Below are 26,026 nucleotides of genomic sequence, written 5' to 3'. Positions count from 1 at the left end.
AATTTAAATTTAGATTAAAAACAAGGTTGCTTCACAAGTCAGTTCCAGGTCCCTTTCCGTTTCCCTCCCCTCCTCCCGTGCTCTCCCCCAACCCCCCTCCCCAATATCCCCTCATTTCCCCAGGGAGGGTGAGGCCCTCTTTGGGGGTGTCCATAGTCTGTCATTTCATCCAGGGCAGGGCCTAGACCCTCTCCCGAGAGTCCAGGGTGAGAGTGCATATCACATTGTTGGATGGGAGTCCAAAGTCCATGTGTATACTCGGGATAAATACTGATTTTCACTACCATTAGTAGCTGTGTTGAGATATAATTAATATACCATGTCAAGTACCTTTTTTGTTTTGGAGGCTGTCCTGGAACTCAGTAGACCAGGCTTGTCTCAAACTCACAGAGATCCGCCTGTCTCTGCCTCCCTAGTGCTGGGATTAAATGCATGTGCCACCAACGCCTGGACTAATGTACCCATTTAAAGAAGATAATTTATTGATTTTTAGTATATTCATGAACATATTCATTCAAAGCTTCAAAGTGATAAAATCAGCAATCTTGGACTAACGCGTCTGAAACTGTGAGCCAAATAAATCTGTATTCCTTTTGATGTTTTGTCACAGCATCAAACATCTAAGTAAGACAGGTAGTATGCAATAAATACACACACAGTCAATGTCTAGAGGAGTCAACAATAGGTTTCTTCCCCTTTTATTTTCCCATCATAAAATGCTGTCTTTCTGATTTTTATCATTGGACACTGGAAATTATTTACAAATTAATGTAACTTTAGAAATTCTCACTCTCAGCTGCAATAACCTCAGATCTGACTAAACACCCACAATACTTTGTGGGTGACAGCTCCTTGCAGTAGACATCCGTATACCTCTTTCTAGAGTTAGGTACTCTTATTATACTTACTCTGTCATCTACAAAATGTCACTGTCATTTTTAATGACACATAAAAGTATTCATTTTGAATGCTTTATCCCATTTTTCCATAATTAGAAAAAATCCCCAAATGAACAACCTTTCATTGTACAGTTATTTCAAATTTAGCCTTTTATAGTGTCAGTATTCTATTTTTCTGCTTCTTCCATCATATTTCTACTTATCTGATGGAACATTGATATTCTGCCTAGCAAAACATCCTCTTACTACTATATAAAGAACAAGTTCCTCACTTTCCTCACTGATAATCACTCCTTAATGCAATGTGCCTTACAATATTAAAGCACAGATAAATCCTTCTGATGTCTTCCCATATGAAAAAATGACTTAAGTTATAACCCATAACTATAAATGGCAATATCTCTTAAGTTTGCCTATGGAGATTTTTTTTTTACAAATTCAGTGAGATAAGGACAAAGTGCATAATACAAAATAAAAGTGAATTTCATGTCAAACTTGTTGGCATGTAAGTTTTGAGGTCTGAATAAATTCAGTATAAATGCTTGAACCTTTAATTTCTATGTATTTCTGTATGCAGGAGCCATATCATGTCTTAGGTGAATACATGAGTTTTCTGCCATGCTACATGTATGTTATCTAAATTGTTTTGGGACATTATGACAAGAATATTAGGAGAAGTATAAGTCTGCAGACATCGTGAATTATATATTATGGGAAAGAAAAGGATTTTTTTCTAAAAAAGAATTCTTTTGAGATAGGGTTGCATGTAGCTCTCACTGGCTCAAAACTTATTATGTGGCTGAGGATGACTTTGAACTCCTGATTCTTCTGCTTTCACCTCCAAAGTGCTGGGATTTCTGGTCCTTGCCACAATTAACATATATTAATTCTGTAAAATAACAGGTTGTTACTAGAGGAAAAAGTTCTTGTTTGTATTGTTTGAGTATTTTAGAATGTGGAATACTATTGATGGAATAATTAAGCATTATTGCATTCTCTTGGGTCACAATGGAAACAAATAGTAAAAGTACATAACATTTCTAAAGCAGAGATGGAGCTAAAATAAGAGCATGACATTCTATGTCACTCACTAATATCTCTTAATGTTATGGAGTCATGGAATTTCTAGGTATTAAGGCTAGTGTATGATGACAGCATTTCCCCTGCCTTGGCTAACTCCATACCTCATAGCTGAAGATTTGCTAGTAATTTAACTTATTTGCATGAAAAATGTTGAAATTCAGTCTGTGGAATCACAGATACCTGCCATTTTCTCAATAAAACTTGATGCTAATTTAACAAGACAGTATTCATTTATCTACTGATTTTCTTTAACAAACTGTCATGTCTTACTATATTTAACTCCTTTCCCATAGGGTTGTATTTTGCCAATTTTTTTTTATTTACAAATGGATTACAGTGCACTGAGCAATCCTAATAGTATATGTCCAGCATTAGACTATCACTGATAGAATGGGTAGAAATAAGCTTTCTTAAGGAAGGGAAGGAGAAAGAGTTGCATGGTAGGTGCAGCTCTTGTTTTCTTTTGCTTTCTTTATTTCTTTCTTAGTTTCAGTGTCCTACTGTGTATCCCAGGCTGATCTTGAATTAAAGGTCTTGCCTCATTCTCCCCAGTGTTGGAATTACAAGTGCACACTACCATGTCCAACTTTGCAGTAATATTTCAGTAGAGGAATGGAAAGTACCTAAATAACAAATGACTAGATTGCTTTGCCATATAGTCATTCTGATGACTTATACGAAATATCGGGTTACAACCCTAAGAGCAACAACAACAATGAAATTGGCAATCCTATGGGCAATAAACATGAGTACTCAGGAACAATATAGTACAAATACAATGCCATGCAACATGATGGTGAAAATTAGTTTTCTTGTTAGAAAAGTCCTTTGAAGTCTATCTTACACATATAAATATATAAATATATTTAGCAATAAACTGTCCCTTATCTCAAATACTTACCTAGTCCTTTTTGTCAAATAATACATGTTTTCATTCTCTTTTTATTTCTTTATTACTTTTATTCTTGTAATTCTGATTTATTACTAATAGATAAAAGTAGCTGACTCTTATTTGACATCAACTCATTAAGTGAAGCGACTGGTAACTTAGTACCACTAAGATCATGATTTCTCTTCTGGGCTGCAGATGTTAAAATACCCAGTTTAAAAATACTCATTTTCTTTTGAAGAATGAGGTTTTATTTCCATGAATTTATCTACTTAAAATAGCTAATATCTTATTTTTGTTGAGTAAAATGATAAAAACAAATAGATTCTCCATCTTTAAAAACTTTGTTGGTATTTCCTTCAGTAAATGTTTAGCCAACAAGTATAGAAAAATGAAGTGATAAATTGAAGAAGAGGACTCTGTTTTAAACTTGTCCTATCTTCAGGAAATGCAGTTGCTTTAACAAAGACTAGGAAGACTTTAGATGCTAGGTTGTTTACAATGAAACAGATGGAGCTGCAGATCAAGTTAAGTGAACTAAGCTAGATTAAAAAATGATAAATGTCACATATTTGCCACATTGTGACAAATGTCACAAATCTCTCCTATATGGACTCTATATTAAAAGGAAAATAAAGTAAGAAGGAGATAAATTTGGAAGAGACAGGAAACTGTCGGGGCCAGGGAAGGTAATGGAGGTGAATATAAGCGAAGTACGTGCTCTAAACAGTGTTCTATTGCTGTGAAGTGACAGTGTGACCATGGCAACTCAAAAGAAAACATTTGATTGGGGTTGGTTTACAGTATCATCATGGCAAGAAGTGTGGCAGAACAGAGCGTAGGCAGACATGGTGCTGGAGAGGTAGCTAAGAGTTCTACAACCACATAGGAAACAAGAGAGACTCGGCCTGGCTTGAACTTCTGAAATGTCAAACCCCTCCCCCAGTGACACACTCCCTCCAAAAAGGTCACATCTCCTAATAATGCCACTCCTTGGTGGCCATTCAAATCTGTGAGCGTATGGGGACATTCTTATTCAAACTCCACAGTATGTTATATGAAAATGTTGTGATAAAAGCTGCTTGAATAATTATATGATGTTGAAAGAAGAAATATTATATATTTCTTCCAAACTTAGAGTTGGGTGTCTGTCTTTATCCCCTTTGCTTCTGGAAGACTCTTCTAGTGCTTTCTCTTGCTTATGATAACAAGGGTAATATGAAATGATGACCATGTTAATATGACTGGAAAGAAAGGAATACAAATACAAATGGAAATCAATAATTCTACAAGTAAGTTTATGCTTCAGTTCTGGCTAGATGAAGTGGACTGTAAGTCTCTTGATAGTTACCTTGATATATCTTTTCCTTCCATAGCATCTCTTAATATTTTTGTACATAGAGATTCATGATTACATACTGAAACTAAAAGAAGGCTGATTTCTCAAGTGAATAGTAGGGTTTCTTTGTATTTATATTAAACTTACATTATTACTTTTTTAAATTAAAGGTTTTTTGTATTATATAGTCTGTTTTCTCCATTGTTTATATCTTATAAATATAACCCTTTAATTATATATTTTGGTAAATTATTTAATATCCCCAATTACTAAAAATGAAAAATTTGTCTCTTCACTGTAACAGAAAGGAAATAATATCAGTTGTCAGAATGGGGAAAGGTACCTCCTCGGTGGCTTCTAAGCTACTCATCCCTGTAACACTGGGATTATCAACATGAGCTTCACTTCCAAATCCCTTAGGACTCTCATAAGCAAAAACTTTATATATAAGCACATTCCTTTAATAAAAGTTTAGTTAGGTCCAATATAAATGTTACATCAAATTGTGACCTAGAACTACTCATGTTTGAGTGGCATTCTAATTTGCTTAGTCATTGGTTTTCAATTATCTATAAACATTCACATACACATGATACATAGTTTTTATATATAATAAAATACTGTCATTTAAAGAAAGTATTTTGAAATTTGACAAATATCTCTAGACATATAACCATCGTAATGAAATACAATGTTTTCTCATGACCTCACAGCAAGCCTCTCTTACTCAGCATCATCTTTTCTTCTTCCTTAGTCACAGGTAGTCTCTGGTCTTTTTTATTCCTGTGAATTAATGCTTCTCAACCTCCACTCAACCTGAGCACCATTAGTATTTTGGAAAGTTGGGTTTTTCGGGGAGCCAGAGTGCTCTTTGACATGTAGGGATTTTCAGCAACATCTCTGGGCCTCCGCCCTTCAGATGCAAGTAGAACTCTTCATCCACTTCCTATTGCCAAATGCGCCTTTGGGAACAAGACTGCATGCACCTGAGAACCACTGCTTGCTGTAAGATCATTCTTCCAGTGCTAGCATTTCACACAAACAGAAACATATAGGATACATCCTCTGTACATATTTCCTTTTGCTCATTGTAATGACTCAAGACTTATAAATGTGGTTATACAAGTGCTATTTGCATTTTTTCTTACTGAGTGGGAGGACAGTATTTAATAATAAACTATACTCTGTTTAACCATTTCCTTTTTGTGTTTCTCTAAATCTCCAGTTGTGTTTAATGTTTATCTTAGCCTTTTGAGAACCTTTTTTCATTAATTGCTTCATTTACTAGTTATAAATCACAGTGTTCTTTTTTCATATTGTTTGGTATTGAACACATTTTTAATTTTATGATTATTGCAGTTTGTTTTTTAATTTTTTAAAATGACAGTGGGTACTTTTTGGCAGGGAGTTACTTGTGCATCATCTTGATTTTCTAAGGCTGTCATTCTTGTTTGGAGCTGGGCATGGCGGCACACACCTAAAATCCCAGTACTTTGGAGTCTGAGGCAGGAACATGTCAAGTACAAAGTCTGTGCCACAGTGGGATCATAAGAAGCTTTCCTTGTAACTCCACTATCCTTATCCATCATTAGTTATGCATACAAACGCAATTCTGGCTGTGATAACTGTGGGATGATGGATGATATGTGTCAGCCTTGTAAGACTAATTAAAACTGTAATTTAGATCATGAACCTTCTGCACCTCAGTCAGACTGCTCTCTCTGTGTGTGCTCTCTGTGTGAACATGTACAGGAAGGCAGTAGTTTATCCTTACCTGTAGCTTCACCTTCCATGGTCAGTTACCCAGTGCCAACCAAAGTCTGAAACTATTAAGTAGGAAATCTCAAATCTAAATAATAATTTGAAAATTGTACATGTTGTAGGCAATCTGATGAGGTTCTTTGTTGCCGGCTCAACTTTTCCTGTCTTAGATGAGAAACATTCCCTGTCTACTTATGTGCTGTGCTTGTGGTTTGCCCATTGGTCCTTGAGTGCCACTCTGATAATTGTCAATTTTGGTGTACTAATGTTCAGTTAACCCTCAATTATTTTATGGCTCTAATATGCAGAGTTGAGTGCTGTTATTTTCTTGTAAAAAATTATCATTGCTCTATTTTGTTATTAGTGTTATCCTTAACCCCGTTAGCTTCAGTACGGATGTTTGACTCTACCTAGTTTGTAATATTCTGACATGTTATTTTTCTTTCTAGACAGTGATATTGGAAAGCTTTTATCATGCTTCAAAATGTCTGATAAACAAACTGAGTGGATAGAAAACTGCCGAAGACAGTTTTGTAAGACAATGAAGTCCCGGCCCGATGCAGTCAGTGGAGGTGGTGAGTGTGGCGTCTTCTACTGGGAATGCCTGCATACAGTTATTTTAACAGAAGCGGTGGCTCCTGAAGATCTCCACCTGTGTGTGCAGGAAACATAATGATAACTGGAAAAGTTCACTGCCCCCCAAGAGACTTGTAATTCTGAGCGAACCAGTAGTCAAAGCACTCCTAAGCCTTTTTATGGACTGAGCTGTCTGTGGCAAGCAGCTTGGAGGGTCCCCTGCCTTTCCTGGGGCTACAGTTTACCTGGTTTGTTACAATTTTAAAATATGAATTTGTTTCTCACAGTTTTGAAAGCTGGGAAGACAGATGGGGTTCAGGCAGATTCTGTGACTGGTGTAGGCTTGTTGTCTGCTTACCTATCTGGCTATTCAGCTCTTTTAAACCTATCAGAAGGCTCCTTGGCAAAGACACATCTTCACAGTGCACAGAAAGATTATTCCACAACAGTGGGGAGTAATTATCTTTTATGAGATTGGGGAAGTATTAACATTATGGTAGGATCAGGGTTGAGGTGGGTCAAGAGATGAGTGAAGACGGCACTTTTTTTTCAATTTCTGCCTTCAGTTTTTCATCTACAGAAAACTCATGAGCTCTTTTAGACCTATAAATATAACCTTAGTCTCTTAACTGTGTTCCAACCCCAGAGACCAGGCATAATTAAAGGTAGAAAAACCATAATTTAAAATCCTTCAAAGACATCTCAGGGCAGTATTCTATAGTTAATTTGTTTTTAACATTAAGAATTGCTTCTTTTCCTCGAATTCAATGAGAATGAAGACACAACATACCCAAACCTATGGGACACTTTGAAAGCAGTGCTACGGGGGAAGTTCATAGCACTAAGTGCTCACATGAAGAAACAGGAAAACAGTTATACCAGAGATTTAACATCACAGCTAAAAGCTCTAGAACACAAAGAAGCAAACTCCCCCAGGAGGAGTAGACGCCAGGAAATAATCAAATTGAGGGCTGAAATCAACAAAGTAGAAACCAGGAAAACAATACAAAGAATCAATGCAACGAAGAGTTGGTTCTTTGAGAAAATCAACAAGATAGACAAACCTTTGTCCAAACTTACCAAACAGCAGAGAGTGAACACGCAAATTAACAAAATCAGAAATGAAAAGGGGGACATAACAACAGACTCTGAGGAAATCCAGAGAATCATTAGGTCATACTTTGAAAACCTGTACTCCACAAAATTCGAAAATTTAAAGGAAATGGATGACTTCCTGGACAGCTATCATTTGCCAAAACTAAATCAAGAACAGATAAGCAATTTAAATAGACCTATAACCCCTATGGAAATAGAAGCTGTCATCAAAAGTCTCCCAACCAAAAAAAGTCCAGGTCCAGATGGCCTCAGTGCAGAATTCTACCACAAATTCAAAGAACAGCTTATACCAATTCTTCTCAAAGTGTTCCACACAATAGAAGCAGAAGGGTCTTTGCCAAACTCTTTCTATGAGGCTTCAATAACCTTGATCCCCAAGCCACACAAAGATACAACCAAGAAAGAGAACTTAAGACCAATATCCCTCATGAACATTGATGCAAAAATACTCAATAAAATACTGGCAAATCGGATCCAAGAACACATCAAAACAATCATTCACCACGATCAAGTAGGTTTCATCCCAGGGATGCAGGGATGGTTCAACATACGAAAATCCATCAACGTAATCCACCATATAAACAAGCTGAAAAACAAAAATCACATGATCATCTCACTAGATGCTGAAAAAGCCTTTGACAAAATCCTACACCCCTTCATGACAAAGGTCTTGGAGAGATCTGGGATAACAGGGACATACTTAAACATAATAAAAGCCATATACAGTAAACGAACAGCCAACATCAAACTAAATGGACAGAAACTCAACGCAATTCCTCTAAAATCAGGAACAAAACAAGGCTGTCCACTCTCTCCATACCTTTTCAACATGGTACTTGAAGTTCTAGCTATAGCCATACGACAACAAAGGGGGATCAAGGGGATACAAATTGGGAAGGAAGAAGTCAAACTTTCACTGTTTGCAGACGATATGATAGTTTACATCAATGACCCAAAGAACTCTACCAGGGAACTCTTACAGCTGATTAACACCTTCAGCAAAGTGGCAGGTTACAAGATCAACTCAAGAAAGTCAGTAGCCCTACTATATACAGATGATAAAAGGGCTGAAAGAGAAATCAGAGAAACATCACCCTTTACAATTGCCACAAACAACATAAAATACCTTGGGGTAACGCTAACCAAACAAGTGAAAGACCTGTATCGTAAGAACTTTGAATCTTTAAAGAAAGAAATTAAAGAAGCCCTCAGAAAATGGAAAGATCTCCCATGCTCTTGGATAGGTAGGATCAATGTAGTAAAAATGGCAATCCTGCCAAAAGCAATCTACAGATTCAATGCTATCCCCATTAAAATCCCAGCACAATTCTTCACAGACCTTGAAAGAACAATAATCAATTTTGTATGGAAAAACAAAAGACCCAGGATAGCCAAAACAACCCTGTTCAACAAGGCAACGTCCGGAGGCATCACTATCCCTGACCTCAAGCTCTATTATAGAGCTATAGTCCTGAAAACAGCTTGGTATTGGCACAAAAATAGACAGGCAGACCAATGGAATCGAATTGAAAATCCGGGTATTAACCCACACACGTACGAACATCTGATCTTTGACAAAGAAGCTAAAAATATACAATGGAATAAAGAAAGCATCTTCAACAAATGGTGCTGGCATAACTGGAGACTGGCATGTAGAAGAATGCGGATCGATCCATGTTTATCGCCATGCACAAAACTTAAGTCCAAATGGATCAAAGACCTCAACATAAATCCAGCCACACTGAACCTCTTAGAAGAGAAAGTGGGTGGTACCCTTGAACGAATTGGTACAGGAGACAGCTTCCTGAACATAACACCAGTAGCACAGACAGTGAGATCAACAATTAATAAATGGGACCTACTGAAACTGAGAAGCTTCTGTAAGGCAAAGGACACAGTCAGCAAGACAAAAAGGCAGCCCACAGAATGGGAAAAAAATTCACTAATCCCACATCTGACAGAGGGTTGATCTCCAAAATTTACAAAGAACTCAAGAAGCAAGTCTCCAAAACAGCAAAGGACCCAATTAAGAAGTGGGCTGCAGAACTAAATAGAGAGTTTTCAATAGAGGAGTCTAAAATGGCTGAGAGGCACTTGAGAAAGTGCTCAACATCCTTAGCCATCCGGGAAATGCAAATCAAAGCAACTCTGAGATACCATCTCACTCCTGTCAGAATGGCTAAAATCAAAAACACCAAGGACAATTTATGCTGGAGAGGATGTGGTGAAAGGGGGACACTCCTCCATTGCTGGTGGGAGTGCCAACTGGTTCAGCCACTTTGGAAAGCAGTATGGAGATTCCTCAGAAAAATGGGAATAAACCTACCACAAGACCCAGCAACTGCACTCTTAGGCATATATCCAAAAGATGCCCATTCATATAACAAAGATGTCTGTTCCACTATGTTCATAGCAGCTTTATTTGTAATAGCCAGAACTTGGAAGCAACCTAGATGTCCCTCCCCCGAAGAATGGATAGAGAAAGTGTGGTACATCTACACAATGGAGTACTATTCAGCAGAAAAAAATAATGGAATCATGAGATTCGCAGCCAAATGGATGACACTAGAAGAAACCATCCTGAGTGAGGTAACCCAGTCACAAAAAGAGAAACATGGCATGTACTCTCTCATATATGGATTTTAGACATAGATCTGGGGAGTGCCAGCCTACAATCCTATTGCCAGAGAGTCTGGGAAACAGAAACTTCATTTACTGGCTGGTTAAGTACTGAGCTGAACTCAAGAAAGCCAGTAACAGAGAGGGAGGACTGATGATCAAAGGGATTAAGACTGGGCTGGTTGAACCCCCAGAAACAGCTGACCAGACAAAGGTTAACTCTTGAATCCCAGGCATCAGCCTGGGAATCCAGCATGGGACTGATCAAGACTCCCTGAATATGGGTGTCAGTGAGGAGGCCTAGGTAATCTATTGAGCCTTGGACAGCAGATCAGTACCCATCCCAAGTATACACACGGTCTCTGGACTCCCATAGAACAATGTGAGGTGCACTCTCACCCTGAACTCTTGGGGAAGGGTCTAGGCCCTGCCCTATATGAAATGACAGACTATGGACACCCCCATGGAGGGCCTCACCCTCCCTGGGGGAATGAGGGGATAACGGGGGGGGGATGGGGGGGAGGGCACGGGAGGAGGGGAGGGAAAGGGAGAGGGACCTCGTACTGACTTGTGAAGCAACCTTGTTTCTTATCTAAATTTAAAATGGAAAATAAAAAAAATATTAAAAAAAAAAAAAGAATTGCTTCTTGCACCCTAAGTTTTAGAATCTTTCACCAAAAGGCTAGGATGTTGGTGGCCTTTGATACATTTTTGGTTTTGGGAGATGTTCCTGGTTTTTTGAGTTTGTTGCCTCTAAAAACAAATACAAAAAAACAAAATAAGATTTTTTCAATTGCTCCCTAGTAGCTGGAGGATTAGAAATTAGAATCCCCACCCCTCCCTTTGTTTCCACTGTAGCAAGAGATATGGGCTTGTGCTTTTCTCTAGCTCTCCCTTTAACCATCCTGTCCCTACTCAAGTCTCATCTGTCAGTAGCAAATCTAGTAACTCCCATGCAGGTATCAGTATCTCGCATATAGGTAAGTATTGTGTTTTCTGGTGTGAGGTTCACAGCAACATGCAGATTGAAGTATGAGCCTGTGTGCGAAAACAGCAACAAACCCCTAGTGTTTGAAGAAAATATGCTTTGTTTGAATAGAGAATTCACCTCAGTAATTGCTTAGCAATATGCTTTGATTTGTCCCATTATTTCAAATGTTATACTTAAATAATGACACATAGCAAATATTCTTGAGCTCAATGAAGATAACTACATTATAATTGAAGGTTTAAATGGACATCTCCATTAAAATGATGTTTCTGAATAATATTTGTTACTATGTATCTTGCACTTTAGATTATTAGTCTTTTTTTGGGGGGGGGTTCCAGACAGGGTTTCTCTGTGTAACTTTGGAGCCTATCCTGCCTGGCACTCGCTCTGTAGACCAGGCTGGCCACGAACTCACAGAGATCCACCTACCTATACCTCCTGAGTGCTGGGATTAAAGGCATTCGCCACCACCATCCAGCTAGATTATTAGTCTTAACCATGAAATTAAGAATAATTATATGTGAACTTCATCACATTGTCCTTCTACAAAATCTATCTAAAAAGTTCATAGACATAGTTGTTAAAACTTGTCACCTGAGAATATTATATATGGATTCGTAAAAGAAAGACATTTGAAACAATTTTAGAAATCTGATAAATTTGTGCCAATGTTTGAAAGTATAGAACCAGCCCAAGCAATTGCAAACTCAGATCTGTACACACAGGTATTTCTTAAGCCATGACTATTGAATTTTCATGTTTTTAAATGCTTATTTCACTTTGAAATCATATAACGAATAGAGTTCAATGAATAAAAACATTTCATTTTCATCTCTAGCCATCAAAATGCTATATTATATAGCTTGTTCTCCAGAGTTACTGAAAGCCACGCCATTCTTTTTTTATTATATGATTTTTACATGTTGAATACTAATTTTTCTTTGAAGAAATTTATGCTTAAAATATACTTGGCTGTAAAGTAGGACCCATGTAGTTAATAAAGGTCATGGTTGCTATTCTAAATGTGAGAAGGGCACAATTTTAAAATGTGGCTCAAGATTACTTGCTTCGTTGTTAAGCAATCAGCTGCTGTACAGATAGAATTATTTAGAGAAATAAAGAAATTCCTCTGGGTTGCATATTAATTATAATCCCCGGAGCATCCATTTGTGGGATATATTCAAACACTGGGATGTTATTACACCAGCCTAGAAAGGAACCATTTTATCACTTCTAAGTCAGATAGTGCATGCTTTGTTTGACCTGGTCCTTGAACAGATATCATCATCTACAAAGTATAAAAGGCATAATATGTCACAGAATGAAAGTGACATGTGCTGTGCATTAATCTGAGTCTTAGAGTTCACTATTTTTCTGTATACAAATGACAAAATATGATAACCTAATGAGTACATTGAAAACATTTGGCAAATTCTGAAGTAATCATTAGGTTACCTAAATATAGTAAATAATTCTTTATTAGTTATATACTGAATAAGTTCACAGAGAAGTTATTAAAATTTAATTGAAATCAGAAACATTGTGAATATTAATAAAAGTCTGCATTTCGAATTGAACTCCTTAGAACTGTGGAGTTCAGGTGACCTTTAAAAAAAAACTTCTCTCATGTAATACATCCTGACTGCAGCCTTTCCTCCCTCAAGTCCTTCTCAGGTAATTTTCATGTGCTGGTCTATGACTTAAAATGCATTGTCACGCATTGTCCCTTCTTGACTTTTAAAATTCTAATTACTCTTGTGTTTGTTACAGCTTTAGGAGAACTACTTGAAAAATTTGTACTTCATCTCACCGAAAATCCCTCTGAATGCTGCTTCCCTTCAGTGGAATACACAGGTATATTTTAAAATATTGTCATGTTGGAAACGTGTCGGTTTGTAAATAGGTGCTAATTCATAGTGCCAGGTTTCTAGAGAACTGATGTGTGCAAGTTTTCCCATCTGAAAATTCTCTCACTTCATACCTTGTGTTGCTGTGACCTTCATTTGTTCCTGGGCTCTAGTAGAAACTTTTTTCTTAGGTAGCATTGCCTGCTCTTCTGATTTTGCCATATGCCTCTTCCTGGTCTCATCAGCTCATAACTATCCTATTATGTTTGTCTGCTTTCTGCTGCATGGCTATAAGACTGGGAAAGTTATAGTGAAAGTTTATTTTGACTCATTATTCTTCCCCAACATCAAAGAAATGTAACTGGTGATGCCTTCTTGCTTCTGTATCCCTCTATGACATTATTTGGTCAACACCAATCAGTGTGTGTGTGTGTGTGTGTGTGTGTGTGTGTGTGTGTGTGTGTGTGTGTGTGTTCTTTCTCTCATCTAATCCTAATAGCCTTCTGCAGACCCTACCTTGAAAGTGGCACAGTGACATTAACTTTTTGCTTCTTTTAAAAAATAATTATTATTTTTATTTCATATGTGTGTATTTGCCTGTCTTCCTGCATGCATGCATATATGTATGCATGTATGCAGTGTGTGTGTGTGTGTGTCTGTCTGTCTGTCTATTTGTCTGTCTGTCTGTCTGTCTGTCTGTCTGTCTGTCTGTCTGGTGCCCACACAGACCAGAAGGAGGCACCAGGTCCTCTGGAGTTGGAGTTAAGGATGTGTGTAAGCCACCATGTGAGTGCTAGGAACCAATCCAAGCCCACTGCAAGAACAGGAAGAACCCTTAACCACTGAGCCATTTCTCCAGCCCTTCAGTTTCCCTTTTAAAAATAATACTCTAATTCTTTGAGAATTTCCTACAATATATTTTGATTATATTCAGTCATGACTACTCCCAGATACACATACCCCTCCTTTTTAATACATTGAGTCCAATTTGTGTTGTCCAAACACTCGGGTTGGGGGCCTTCCCAAAAGAACTGAGCTACAAGGGTTCATACCCCTAAAGGAGTCCGACCCTTTCTTTTTCAGCAGCTATCCAATGGCAATAGCTTCATAGCTAAGAGTAGGGCTTTATGCTTATCACCCTCCCTCTGTGATGGGATTGTCTCTGCCTTGAGCATGTACAGGTCTCATGTATGCTGTCACAGTCTGAACTCATATGTCCATTTCCCCTGTGTTTTAGGAAAGCACTGTTTTCTTGTCATCATCACTATAAACTTTCCACCTCTTCTAAGTTTCTGCTTTTTAAAGCTCTCATGAGGGATTAATCATCAAGCTTTGTTCCAGATGAGATTAAACAATAGCATTTACCTACCTCATATGAATTAATGATTTTAAAATTTGCATCTTCTAGTCATAGTTTTGTTGTTTTTTTGTCACCTTCATTTTCGTAATTCTAGTTACTAAATAGTTATCTAGATTCTTGGATACCATGACATTCTTTAACTGCAAAGTGTCAGCAATGACTGCTTTACTCCTGTTGACATACACCGTCTTTCTAGGTGTCCTGTCTTAGGAGGTGCATCTAAGTGGAAAACTGAGGAGTCAGCACTGATATTTGCCTTGCAATATTACTCCTATGTTCTTACTGTACCTCTGCTACATCTCAAGACTTATTTCATTCTGTCCCTCATTATTCTTTTTATGTTTATTAAAGCCTGCATTGCCTCTTGCCTAGGGTATCAAAGAGCCTTTGCATGCTTTTCAGTTTTCAGCCTGGTTGTTTAACACATATATTCTTGTTGTTTCTGAGGTTATATTTGTTTGAGACAGAACTTCACAATGCAACTTAAGCTGGCTTTGTACTTGCTCTCCTCCTGTCTCAGCTTCTCTACTATAGTCATAAGAGCTTTGTACCTGCACACCCAGCAAAATGATATTCTTTACACACAGTAAGAGTGATCCTTGGCATGAAAATCTATATGTTTTCATTTCTCTACTCCTTCCCCTGATCACTGAGTAGAGTCTAAACTTCCTATGATACCTATACACTTACATTGTTTTGCTTCTTTTATTTTCTCTTATATAACCCCTTCCTCTCTACGACTCACTTTTTTTAATTGAATACCACTGTTAACACCACTGCCAACTTTCTCCTGTTCCACATAACTGCATATTCATTTTTCAACAAGCACGTGTTATATAGGTATATTAACACTTTTCTAGTTATTCCTTATTATGGTTTGTATTTTTATAAGCTTACTATGATTTCTACTGATGGAGGAAAATGGGATAAAGCAGAAGGATCCAGATGAAAAATTAAAATGACTCGTATGAGGGCACCAGTAGTGAAGGTAGGAAAAGCATTTGGATTCTGAGTACATGGTGAATATATGGCTAACAAGACCAAGTAATAGGTTGACTGCAGGATGTCAGAGAGAGGAGGACTTTCTCCATTGTTCTGAGCTGTTGAGAGGATGAGCTGATTATACAGTAAAATGAAGAAGATCTTCTGTCTTGTGCTTATAGCAGGTATGGGTGCTTATAGCAACTATGGGTGCCTCACAAGACCTGTACAAGATCGAGCCAGTAGGAAGGTGCTCATGAAATTGCTTTCCTAATTGAGGAGCTATGGACAGTTGGTGGTTTCCAGATAAGGTACAGTCAGTTCTATTTAAGGGTGTGACTCCTGGTAGGTGAACCATATTCTAGTGAATGGTCCCATAGTTAGACAATAATGGACAACTTTAATTGGAGTGGATGGATGTTGGGGAAGTCCTGTTATTTGCCTGTTATTTGTCAATAAAGTACTGTTGAGCCTATAGGAATCTAGATAGGTGGGGCTAGGAGTCCAGGAGGATTCTGGGAAGGAGAAACAGAGAGAGTCAACATGTAACGCCATTGGGGTAGGAGCCCGGAACTATTCTCCGGTAAGAGACATACTTAGATTAACAATTATGGGGTAATTACTTAAGTCAGGGCTAGCCAGTAAGAGACAAGCAAGGCCAACAGCTTTGTAATTAATACAGCGTCTTGTGTGTTTATTTGGGGACTGCAATGAGGCAGAGCCTAGGCGGCTGGCGGGGGATAAACCAAAGCGGCTAGCAAAGAAAAAGCTTCTCTTAACAGATGGGTTTTTGAATATAAAAAAAAACTAGAAAGTTGAAGGATGATAGGGTGGTAAGTGTGGATCTTGGAGGAGGTATGGGAAAGTGAATATGATACATTGTATGAAATTTTCAAAGAAATAAAAATATTTTTAAATGAAGACTATGGTAGGAATAGGTTTGAGGTGAGGGGAAGATTTGTAGTAGCACTCCTTTCATGCTGTGTTGTAAAGAGAGGCTTTTCCTTGCTAGCCACTTTGGTTTATCACCCGCCAGTTGCCTGGGCTCTGCTGCATTATAGTCCCCAAATAACACATAAGACGCTGTATTAATTATGAAGTTTTTGGCCTTGCTTGTTTCTTACTGGCTAGCTCTGACTTAAGTAATTACCCCATAATTGTTAATCTAAGTATGTCTCTTACCGGAGAAGTTTCCTGGCTTCCTACCCCATGGTGTTACATCTTGACTCTCTGTGTTTCTCCTTCTCAGAGTCCTCCTGGACTTCTAGTCCCACCTATCTAGATTCCTATTGGCCAGCAGTTCTTTAATGACATATACACAGGACTTCCCCAACATCTCCTCTTTTCTGTCTAAACAAAAAGAAAGGTCTTAGCTTTAACATGGTCAAATTGTATATAACAGAACCGTTATCAAGTAAGAACACAGTTACAATATTTTGTCAACATTTAGCAAGATTTAAAGAAAATATCATCCATCCCATTCTTGGGAGTCCAAAGTCCTATATGTAGCTTATCTTTTATCATAACTAAGGAAAACTGTAATTATAACTATCTGTCTTCAACTCCATCAAAGACCACAGAAGGATAATATATAAATACTAGGATTGACAGACACATCTCGCTACCTGGACAGTCACCTGAAGTTCTTTTGTAACGTTGGGGCATCCATCTTCAGCCCATAGGCCACAGTGTGTCCAGAAGATTTCTCAGCAAAGCAGGAAATTTCAAACTGTCCATCTGCATCAGCAGTCTGTCAGCCATTTTTCTGTGTCCTGCAGAAAGTCTCTTAGACTCTTCCATGAATCAGGAACCCTGAAGGACTATTTGAGTTCAGCTGTCACTTTCCTGTGGGTCCTGCATGTCCAGTTTATACAGCAACAGTCAAACAGTCTAGGCAAGAGCAGTTTCTTGCCCAAATGGCTAATCTTGCCATGTTGAAAGCAAACTCCATAACAAGTTTCTTCGATGCCCATCTTCCTCTCAGACGTAATTGGTGCTGCCAGGAACAGATATTTCTCATTGTCAAGAAAAACCCTAAACCATTTTAAATGCCATTTTCTGAAGGTCTTTGAGAGGTTTGAAGACTGTTTATCTATCTCAAATATATTTCTGTATATGTAGAAACCTAACTTACCTAACTATAAATTCTATTATAAGTAACTATCTATAGTCTGTATTCAATTATGCATTGCGTTTTAAAAGATCAGTATAAGCACAATACTTAATCAAGAGGAGAAATATACATATCACAAAGTTGACCTTGAATTTGTATCAATAAATGAAAAACCATACCCATACCGTAATTCCCCTTTTTACCATTAAAAAGAGATTGGCTGTGATCATTAGCCAATTATAAACAACCCATTTAAATGAAAACAAAGGTTTATAAACAAGATGGGATGTCGCTCATTCCAAACTGCTTCGTGCTGGAAGGGGGCGCTGTTCATACCATGGGGATCATGACAAAACTCAGAAACCTGTATAAGTCCTTAGTTTCAGGGTCTGTAAAGCTCCATCATCTTAGCTGTCTCAATTGTTGGAACACCTGGCCCACTGCTTCCGGGGGTCTTGGTTTATCAAACCACAGAAGCCTGGAAGGAATCCTCAGCTTTTCATTTTCTGTGGAAATATAAACAGAATCTCCTTTCCCAAGTAACATATCCTTATACTTAAATTTTGAAGTCAAGGCATTTTCAAAAGATAGAAGTTGGATTAATTCAGCAGCATTTATAATCAAGTGTATTTTAGCAGTTGTTCCTTCCTGAGCAATCAAAAAACTGAAAAACACAATAGCGTACAGTATCCAGACTTTCTGTGTATTTTCCATCTTTATGTGGCTTATTTATTTATCTGTTATTATTACTCTATTTCTTTTACTTTGATATATTTATTTTTCTCTGAGGGTTTCTCTTTGGAAATCCACCTGCCTCTGCCTCTGCAGCAAATCCTACGGGCGTGCACCACAACAGCCGGCTTCTCTACTTATTTAACACTTGGCCGTTTCATTTTGTCTCTCAATCTCACGTATATTTTTAAATACACTGTAAACCTTTAGAGGTTTTTCTTTATCCAAGTCTGACTTTACTGTAAATCTTTACGTTTTTCTGACCACGTGTCTTATCTGTTAAAACCGCGGCTGTTTTAAACTGACGTTTTTTTCAAGATGGCGGGCATAAGCGTGACTCCAGCTGCCGGCTTGGAGACATGTTCACTACCACTTCCAGCTGTACTTACAACTTTTAAATCGTTAGCAAAGCCTCTTAAAAGAACCTTGCTGTTTTTTTTTTTTTTTTTTATGCCGAGTCAGGATGACTGCCTTAAGCAAACTGCGAGTCTGTGCTTGCCGCTAGCAAAACAGAGCCCACCTGAGAAAATGCTGCTACGGAAAATCTGTGCTTCTCTCCATTCTTCTGTTTCTAAAATTCCTTTAAAGCTTTTGTTATTTTGTGTGGAAATTCAATCCCGCTTCTGACAACCATTATGTAAAGGGAAGCTTTTTTTCTTGAGAGAAGCCTTCCTGCCAGCCTGGTTCCAGAGCCGCATCAGTCCCAAATAAACACACAGGAGGCTATATTAATTATGAAGCTGTTGGCCTTGCTTGTTTCTTACTGGCTAGCTCTGACTTAAGTAATTACCCCACAATTGTTAATCTAAGTATGTCTCTTACTGGAGAAGTTTCCGGGCTTCCTACCCCATGGCGTTACATCTCGACTCTCTGTGTTTCTCCTTCCCAGAGTCCTCCTGGACTCCTAGTCCCACCTATCTAGATTCCTATTGGCCAGACAGTGCTTTATTGACATATACACAGGACTTCCCCAACACTGTGACTTGGGTACTCACTAATATTCAAGCAGATAAGCAACTCTGTACACACTGAAACTGGGAATCTGGAGTTTAGAGGAAAGATATGCTAGAAAATGACTAAATTATTAAGCCACCAATTTGGCATTAAAATCAGTAACCCAGCTCACTGTCATTTCTTTCTCATGTTCTGACTCAGTGTCTGATTCTTCAGTCTCCTATGCATAGTTCCTGTGTTTTACTGTCATTGTATCCTTTGATTCTAGAATAATGTTCTTTTTCATAAAAAATATGTAAATGTTACATATTACTACCCATCTATACCACACATCCTTGCCTTCACCTCATGATTTCTACTGGACGCACATTTCCCACACAGTAACACCTACATGATAATGCCCAACTCACCTGTTAAATTTGGGTGAAGTATTAACTTTATCTTTAATCCTAAGTAAAAGTTCCTCCTCTCTGCTACAGTGTGTTCTTCAAACTACTGTTTTGGTGGTTATTTTATTGCCTCAGATGAAATCTCTCTCTAGGTCTCACACTCCTTTGTACCTCTCAGGTATTACTTGATTAAATGTATTTGATGTTATATAAGTATCTTAGGGTTTCTACTGGTATGATGAAATACCATGACCAAAAAAGCGACTTGAGGTAGGAAGAGTTTATTTGGCTTACATATCCTGAATCTCAGTCTATTGAGGGAACCTTAGGCAGGAACCCAAACCAAGAAGAAGCCTGGAGACAGGAGCTGGTGCAGAGGCCTTAGAGGAATGACTGACTTGTACTTAAGGCTTTCTCAGCATGCTTAGAGGAATGACTGACTTGTACTTAATGCTTTCTTAGCATGCTTTCATGTAACATCCAGGACCACCAGCCCAAGATGTCCCCAACCCAAACTGGCTGGGCCCTCCCAATTCATTAAGTAAACACCCTACATACTTGCCTACGGCTCAGTCTCATGGAAGTATTTCTCAATTGAGGTTCCTCCCCTCAGATGACTGTAGCTTGTTTCAAGTTGACATAAAACTAGTCAACACAATAGTGTCTCTAGTCTCATGAATTTAATTCCATAGCAAGTCCAAAGAGTGCTATTTATATACACACACATGACTCTGTAGTGATTACTTATATCTAATGACAGAGAAAAAGGTAAAAAGAAGCTATAAGAGAATGAATAGAGATCTGCAAAGATTAAGTTAGATACAGGGAGCTGACAGTCACTGAGCTCCCAGTTAGCCTAGATGTGTGCTGAGCATCGTGTCACAGGACCATCCTCTATCAGCTCTCTGAGTGGGAAAACTGTTAATGTTTAAAGCAAGGAAACTGAGACATAAAGGAGAGAAATCATACATTTGGAAGATTTTTGAAGAAATACATTTGGGAAGGAAATTAGAATTTTATGAATACACCTTAAAACTTGCCTGAGAACATCACAGGGTTTAGCAGTGACACCCATAGCAGGAAGTAAGTAGCAGATTCTAAACATGTAGACTCCTATGACTAGAGTGGACAGACCTTCCACTCTCGGGTGGTAATCTCCATTCTCATCACTTCTTTATGGTATGTTGTTCTTCTGGGTCATATTTTCTACAAATAATATGAAAACAAGATGATGTGTTTTTCTTACCAAAATATCTAACAAGATTGATTACTTAATGTGCGTGTGTTTACCATCATCTTTTACAGTTCTGAATCGTGCTGAGTGAGATCTCAGATGTTGGATTCATTGAATGTATTTTGTAGGCAAAGAAGCCCTGAATGTGAGTTTAGCTTAAAGGGTTCAGCTGAACAGCTATTTACCAGATTTATAGTAAAGCCAAAAATAAAGTGGTATCCTTTTGACTGGTGGTTGATTATTTATTATTGTGATACAGTGAGTTAGTGCTGGTTTCTTTGAGAGCTGCTATGGGTCCTCATCCTCATGTGGTTTTGAGATGGTAGGACAGTGTTTGCTTTTGTGAAATCTCCCTCTGATTACTGCAAGTTTTCAAGACTTTTGCTTTAGTATAAAAGATGCTTCAAAACAAATTCAGGACATATTCAATGCCTTTCTGTGTTTCTTAAAGTGAAAAATCAATTGTCTTTAAAAAAAGACAGCTTTCTAAGCCCCAAGGTAGCTGAAATTAGGACAACACAACTATCCATCTGTTGTTAGTTCCCTTGGGATCTCAACTCACTGGAAAATCTGCAAATCTGGAGAAATCGAATTAGTTTGGCTGTTTATCCCCTCAAAGAAAGAAGAACGGACAAACAGATAAAAGTTCTGCACACATGCAGTCAGTGCTAAATGCATACAGGTATCTTTGCAAATCTTAACAGATGTTCATTTCTTGTCAGCTCATCTCTCAAACAAAATATTTTTGTATTCTAATTGCTTCTTTGCAATGTTATACTAAACATACCTTACAAAGGAGTGGATTCATAAAAATCTCTATAGATAAACTGGTACAATTTTATCTATAGACCGGAAAGATCCCATGGCTCCAGTTTTGACTATTAAAATATAACTTTAAAATTATTTTTATTTTATCTTATAGATACAGGTGCTGTGTATATGCACCCCATGCATGCCTGGCACTCACAGAGGCCAGAAGTGAGCATGAGGCCGTTGGGAGCTGCCATTTGGGTACCGAGAATCCTAATCTAGGTCCTCTAGAAGAGCAGTTGGTGCTCTTAACCTCTGAACCATCTCTCCAGCCCCTAAAATGTGGGTCTTTTTTGTTTTTATTACTACATTTTAATGTGTATTGGTATTTTGCCTGTATGTATGTTTGCATGCATCATTCATGTGCACCATGTGTGTGTAGTGCCCACAGAGGCCAGGAGAAGACATTGGATTCCCTGTGACTGGAGTTGCAGATGATTGTGAGCAACCACATGGGTGCTTGGAATTGAATCCAGGTCATCTAGAACAGCAGTCAGTGATCTTAATTTCTGAACCATCTTTCTAGCACCCAAAATGTCACTTTTAATTTTATATATACATATACATGTCTTTTATATTTGTTTGAACTTTAGGCCAACACCTTTTTCTTTTGCCTAATGCTTGTGGAATGTTTGCTACTTTCAAGGATGTATATCATATGAAGCTACATTCATAGAAAGCTCTATAGCACACACCTAAAATGATGAAATAAATTGTAGCACACAGTGAGGTGAAAAGTAATGGAAATTCACATTTTCCGGGTATTGCTCCTGTATTTAAGGTGCCATGCTAGCACCTTTAAAACTAACATTTGAAATGTGTTGTTATCACTGAGAAGTTGTAAAAGTGACATGCGAACAGCTGGTGGTGACTGCTGTCATGGAAGATGAAAAGAGGAAACAGGTAGAGGGCTAGGAGTGAGCTGTTCTTGAGGCAACAGAGCTGAAAGAAAAGGGTAATTGTATAAGCAACATGTGGAAACAGTAACACCCTTTATTTTAAAAAGCTTGGACTAAAGGTGCTTGTGGTAGCTTGGTCACAAGGTCCTGTATTTATTGTAGGCTGAGAAGTAAGCTCAACTGCATTTTGAACAAGAAGCAAACGAACCTGCAGGCTAACTGAGAAGGAAGGAGAGAGCAGAGGGCATGCTGTGAGCTGCTCTCTTTGGGTGGTGAGTTTTTGGACTTTAGGTTATATACTGCAGGGCTTCAGTAAGCAGCCATGCAGTAAATGTTCCTCCAACCCTGGGTTTGTCCTTCAGTGCAGAAAGTCTTTACTCTTCTGAAAATTTATTTATTTCCACACTGTTAGCCAAGTACCAGGCAGAAGAGATTTCCTTTGTTTTACCCCAGCTCTAAGTGATTGCTTCATAAACCCAAAATAGAAGAGAATGACTCCCATAATGAGAGACTGCAGTCCATAGTAAGTACATTTTGTCAAGTTATTCTATTTTCAGAGTATATTTATAATTAAAACAGTTGGATGTTTTAAATAATTTTCATATGAAGCTAAGACATGAGTTTGACTCATTGTTAACTAAAAGTCCTTAAGCATAACATCATTGGCCAATCCCTTCTCTATATGATTCAGGTAGGTTTGAGAGTTTTAGTTTCTATTTCTTGGTTTCAGAAAATATTTCTAAGCCAGTGTGTTTCCTTCTCTAGTTTTTTTCCAAGCTTTTTGTTATTTTTACTTACATGTGTGTGAGTATGTCTGTATGAATGTATGCGGAATGAATATATTCCCACATAGGCTAGAAGAGGGCATTGGATTTCCTGGCGCTGAAGGTACAGGAGTTGTGATCTGCCCAGCATAGGTGCTGGGACTATGGCTCTTTGGCCCAGCTTGACATCTGAAGCTGAACTTTCTGTAGATACTCGTGTGTGCATGCGTGCGTGCGTGCGTGCGTGCGTGCGTGCGTGTGTGTGTGTGTGTGTGTGTGTGTGTGTGCGTGTGTATGTGCTTGGTATCAAATAAGCCAGAAAAGGAACCAAAACATAAGCTTACAAGTAGAGCAGAGCTGAGCCTAGCACTGTTTCCTTTTACAGTAGGTACATTTCCTTCTCCCAGAGACCTGAGGGTACCCTACAGTTTCATGACATATAGCAGCTTGAAAGGTTTGGAGATGACATTGAATAGCTCCCTTGCTGTGAGTTGTTGTTGCCACAGATTGGTCATCTGTTACTGGAAGGGCAGAACTCATCTTTTCTGTCAGTGAAAGAAAGTGCATCAGTCAACTCAGTGAGAATTGTCAATAACAAGAAATGCTAAGCCTAATTGCTGTCATTAGAGACAAAATAAACTGGTGTGACTGACTGGATCCCAGTATAGATACGACTCAGATATAGTTTATAAGAAATTAACCCAGCATCTTAGAAAAGGTGATTTTATTTTAAAAGTGGTATCTGTTACTATGGTATGGAGGGCACATGTTCTCCTGCACATGTATGGAGGTCAGGAGACAGTTTTGTGGAGTGGGCTCTCCCTTCTTCTCCTGACTTGGGGATTCCAAGCTCAGATTTTCTGGCTTGTGTTGTGAGTTCCGTAACCCGCTGAACCGTCTCAACTCAGCTTCCCCCCTTTAAGTATAATACTTTTTTTTTCCCTCTAAGAAAATTGCCAATCCAGGCATGGTGAACATCCAGTCTAGTTTTCAAGGGGCAGAGTGGTTCCTGTATCATGCAACTTTCAGGGATTCAGCACATGAAGTGCACAGACAAACCAGGGGGTATTGGCTGCCTTCACTGCGAACAATGAAGATCAATTGTTGCTGGTCTACTGAGTCTGTACTCTAGCAGTCAGTGACATTTCATTTGTTCTTGCCCATCTCTGAAGATCTAAAGTCTACTCATATTTCAAGATTCAGCTTAAATGCCACTTCTTAAGCAGTGAGACATGATCTCTTCCTTTTTGGAGGGCTCATACAGTGTTTTATCTGTACCATTCTTCTTTCGCTTTGAGCTTTGAAACACCTTTATCTGTTATCTGTGTACACATTTTATCTCTGACATTACATGGGAAGTTCTTTCAGTGTATGCTATTTCATTTTATCATTTATTCCCATGACTTCTTCATAGTTTTCCTCACTTTATCAGAGATGATTTATTACAAGGGATTGTGAATCTTCAGTTGAAACAGATTATATCAGTAGTACGAGATATACCAATATGCGATGCCTGGAAAACACTAATAATAGGACTCAGAAAGTCTAGCTTTTCTTCCTCTCTGCCACTGTGTGATTTGTGAATGATTCCTTTCATAGTGTTCATTTCTGTGTATGGATGCTATACTTCCTTAAGGTAGAAGTAGAGAATTTCAGCTAACTTCCAAGTGGTACCTAACTATGCTTTTATTCACATTAACTTTCTCATACAGTGTGTCTAAGAACCAGTTCAAACTTTTCTTTTCTCTTGTCTGCTATACCTTGCGACCCATTTTCTGTTTTTGGCTGGTACTCACAGTTCTTACTTCACAAAGGAAATCTGAGCTGAAAAGGGAAACCCATGAGTTCCCACAAGCTTTGTTCAGCTGTCTCTATAGACTTCTCCATCATGATCTCAACATGCCTTGCTCACATGTTGCCTCCTCCCTCTCTTCATCTGGATTCCTGGAGCTTGGCCTGGTGCTTGGTTGTGGTTCTCTGCATCTGGTTCTATCAATAACTGGATGAAGGCACTATGATGATAGTTGGGGTATTCACCAACCTTTTTACAAGGGTAGGTGTGTTCAGGCATCCTTTCCTATTGCTAGGAGTCTTAGCTGGGATCATCCTTGTGGATTCTTGGGAATTACTCTATAGCAAGTTTCTTCCTAACCCCATAGTGGCTCTCTCTATTAAGATAACTCTTTTGTTGATAGCTGTGGAGTCTCTAGGGGAACAAACTTGGCCCTCTGTATGTGGGAGATAGTTGTGAAGCTTGGACTATCAGAGGGGTCCCTGGCAGTAGAATCACAGTACAAACCTGGTACGTGAACTGGCTTTTTGGAGCCCACTCCCTATGGTGGGATGCCATGCTCAGTCTTAATGCGTGGGGGATGGGCTTGGCCTTACCCCAACCTATTGTTCCAGACTTTGTTGACTCCTCATGGGAGCCCTTACCTGTGAGGAGAAGTGAACTGGGGGTAGACTGAGGGGTGGGAGGAGGGTTGGGAGGGAGAACTGTGGTTGGAATGTAAAATGAAATTTAGAAGAATAAATAAATTATGAAAAAAGGGAAACCAATTCATTCAACCCTAATGTACTGTTATTCAGTAAAAAGCTGAGTATGGTCTGCTGAAAGATTGTAAGTATGTTACTGAGTACTGGACCCAGAAGCAAGTATTCTACCACTGA

General features: G+C 38.5%; 1 protein-coding gene across 1 annotated transcript in view; it reads left to right on the top strand.

Moving 5' to 3' along the window:
* The window catches only part of Tbc1d32 (TBC1 domain family member 32), a 202,417-nt gene that overhangs the window by 143,877 nt on the left and 32,514 nt on the right, over positions 1 to 26,026 (top strand). The window contains exons 26-27 of the mRNA XM_005073305.4: positions 6,421 to 6,546; positions 13,044 to 13,127. Of these exons, the coding sequence (XP_005073362.1) occupies positions 6,421 to 6,546; positions 13,044 to 13,127 (210 nt within the window). The remainder of the gene's footprint in view (positions 1 to 6,420; positions 6,547 to 13,043; positions 13,128 to 26,026) is intronic.

This window comes from Mesocricetus auratus, unplaced genomic scaffold, assembly GCF_017639785.1.
Source record: "Mesocricetus auratus isolate SY011 unplaced genomic scaffold, BCM_Maur_2.0 Super-Scaffold_100018, whole genome shotgun sequence".
Classification (NCBI taxonomy): domain Eukaryota; kingdom Metazoa; phylum Chordata; class Mammalia; order Rodentia; family Cricetidae; genus Mesocricetus; species Mesocricetus auratus.
Note: the sequence above shows the minus strand (reverse complement) of the source record. Positions and strands in the feature narration are given on the sequence as shown.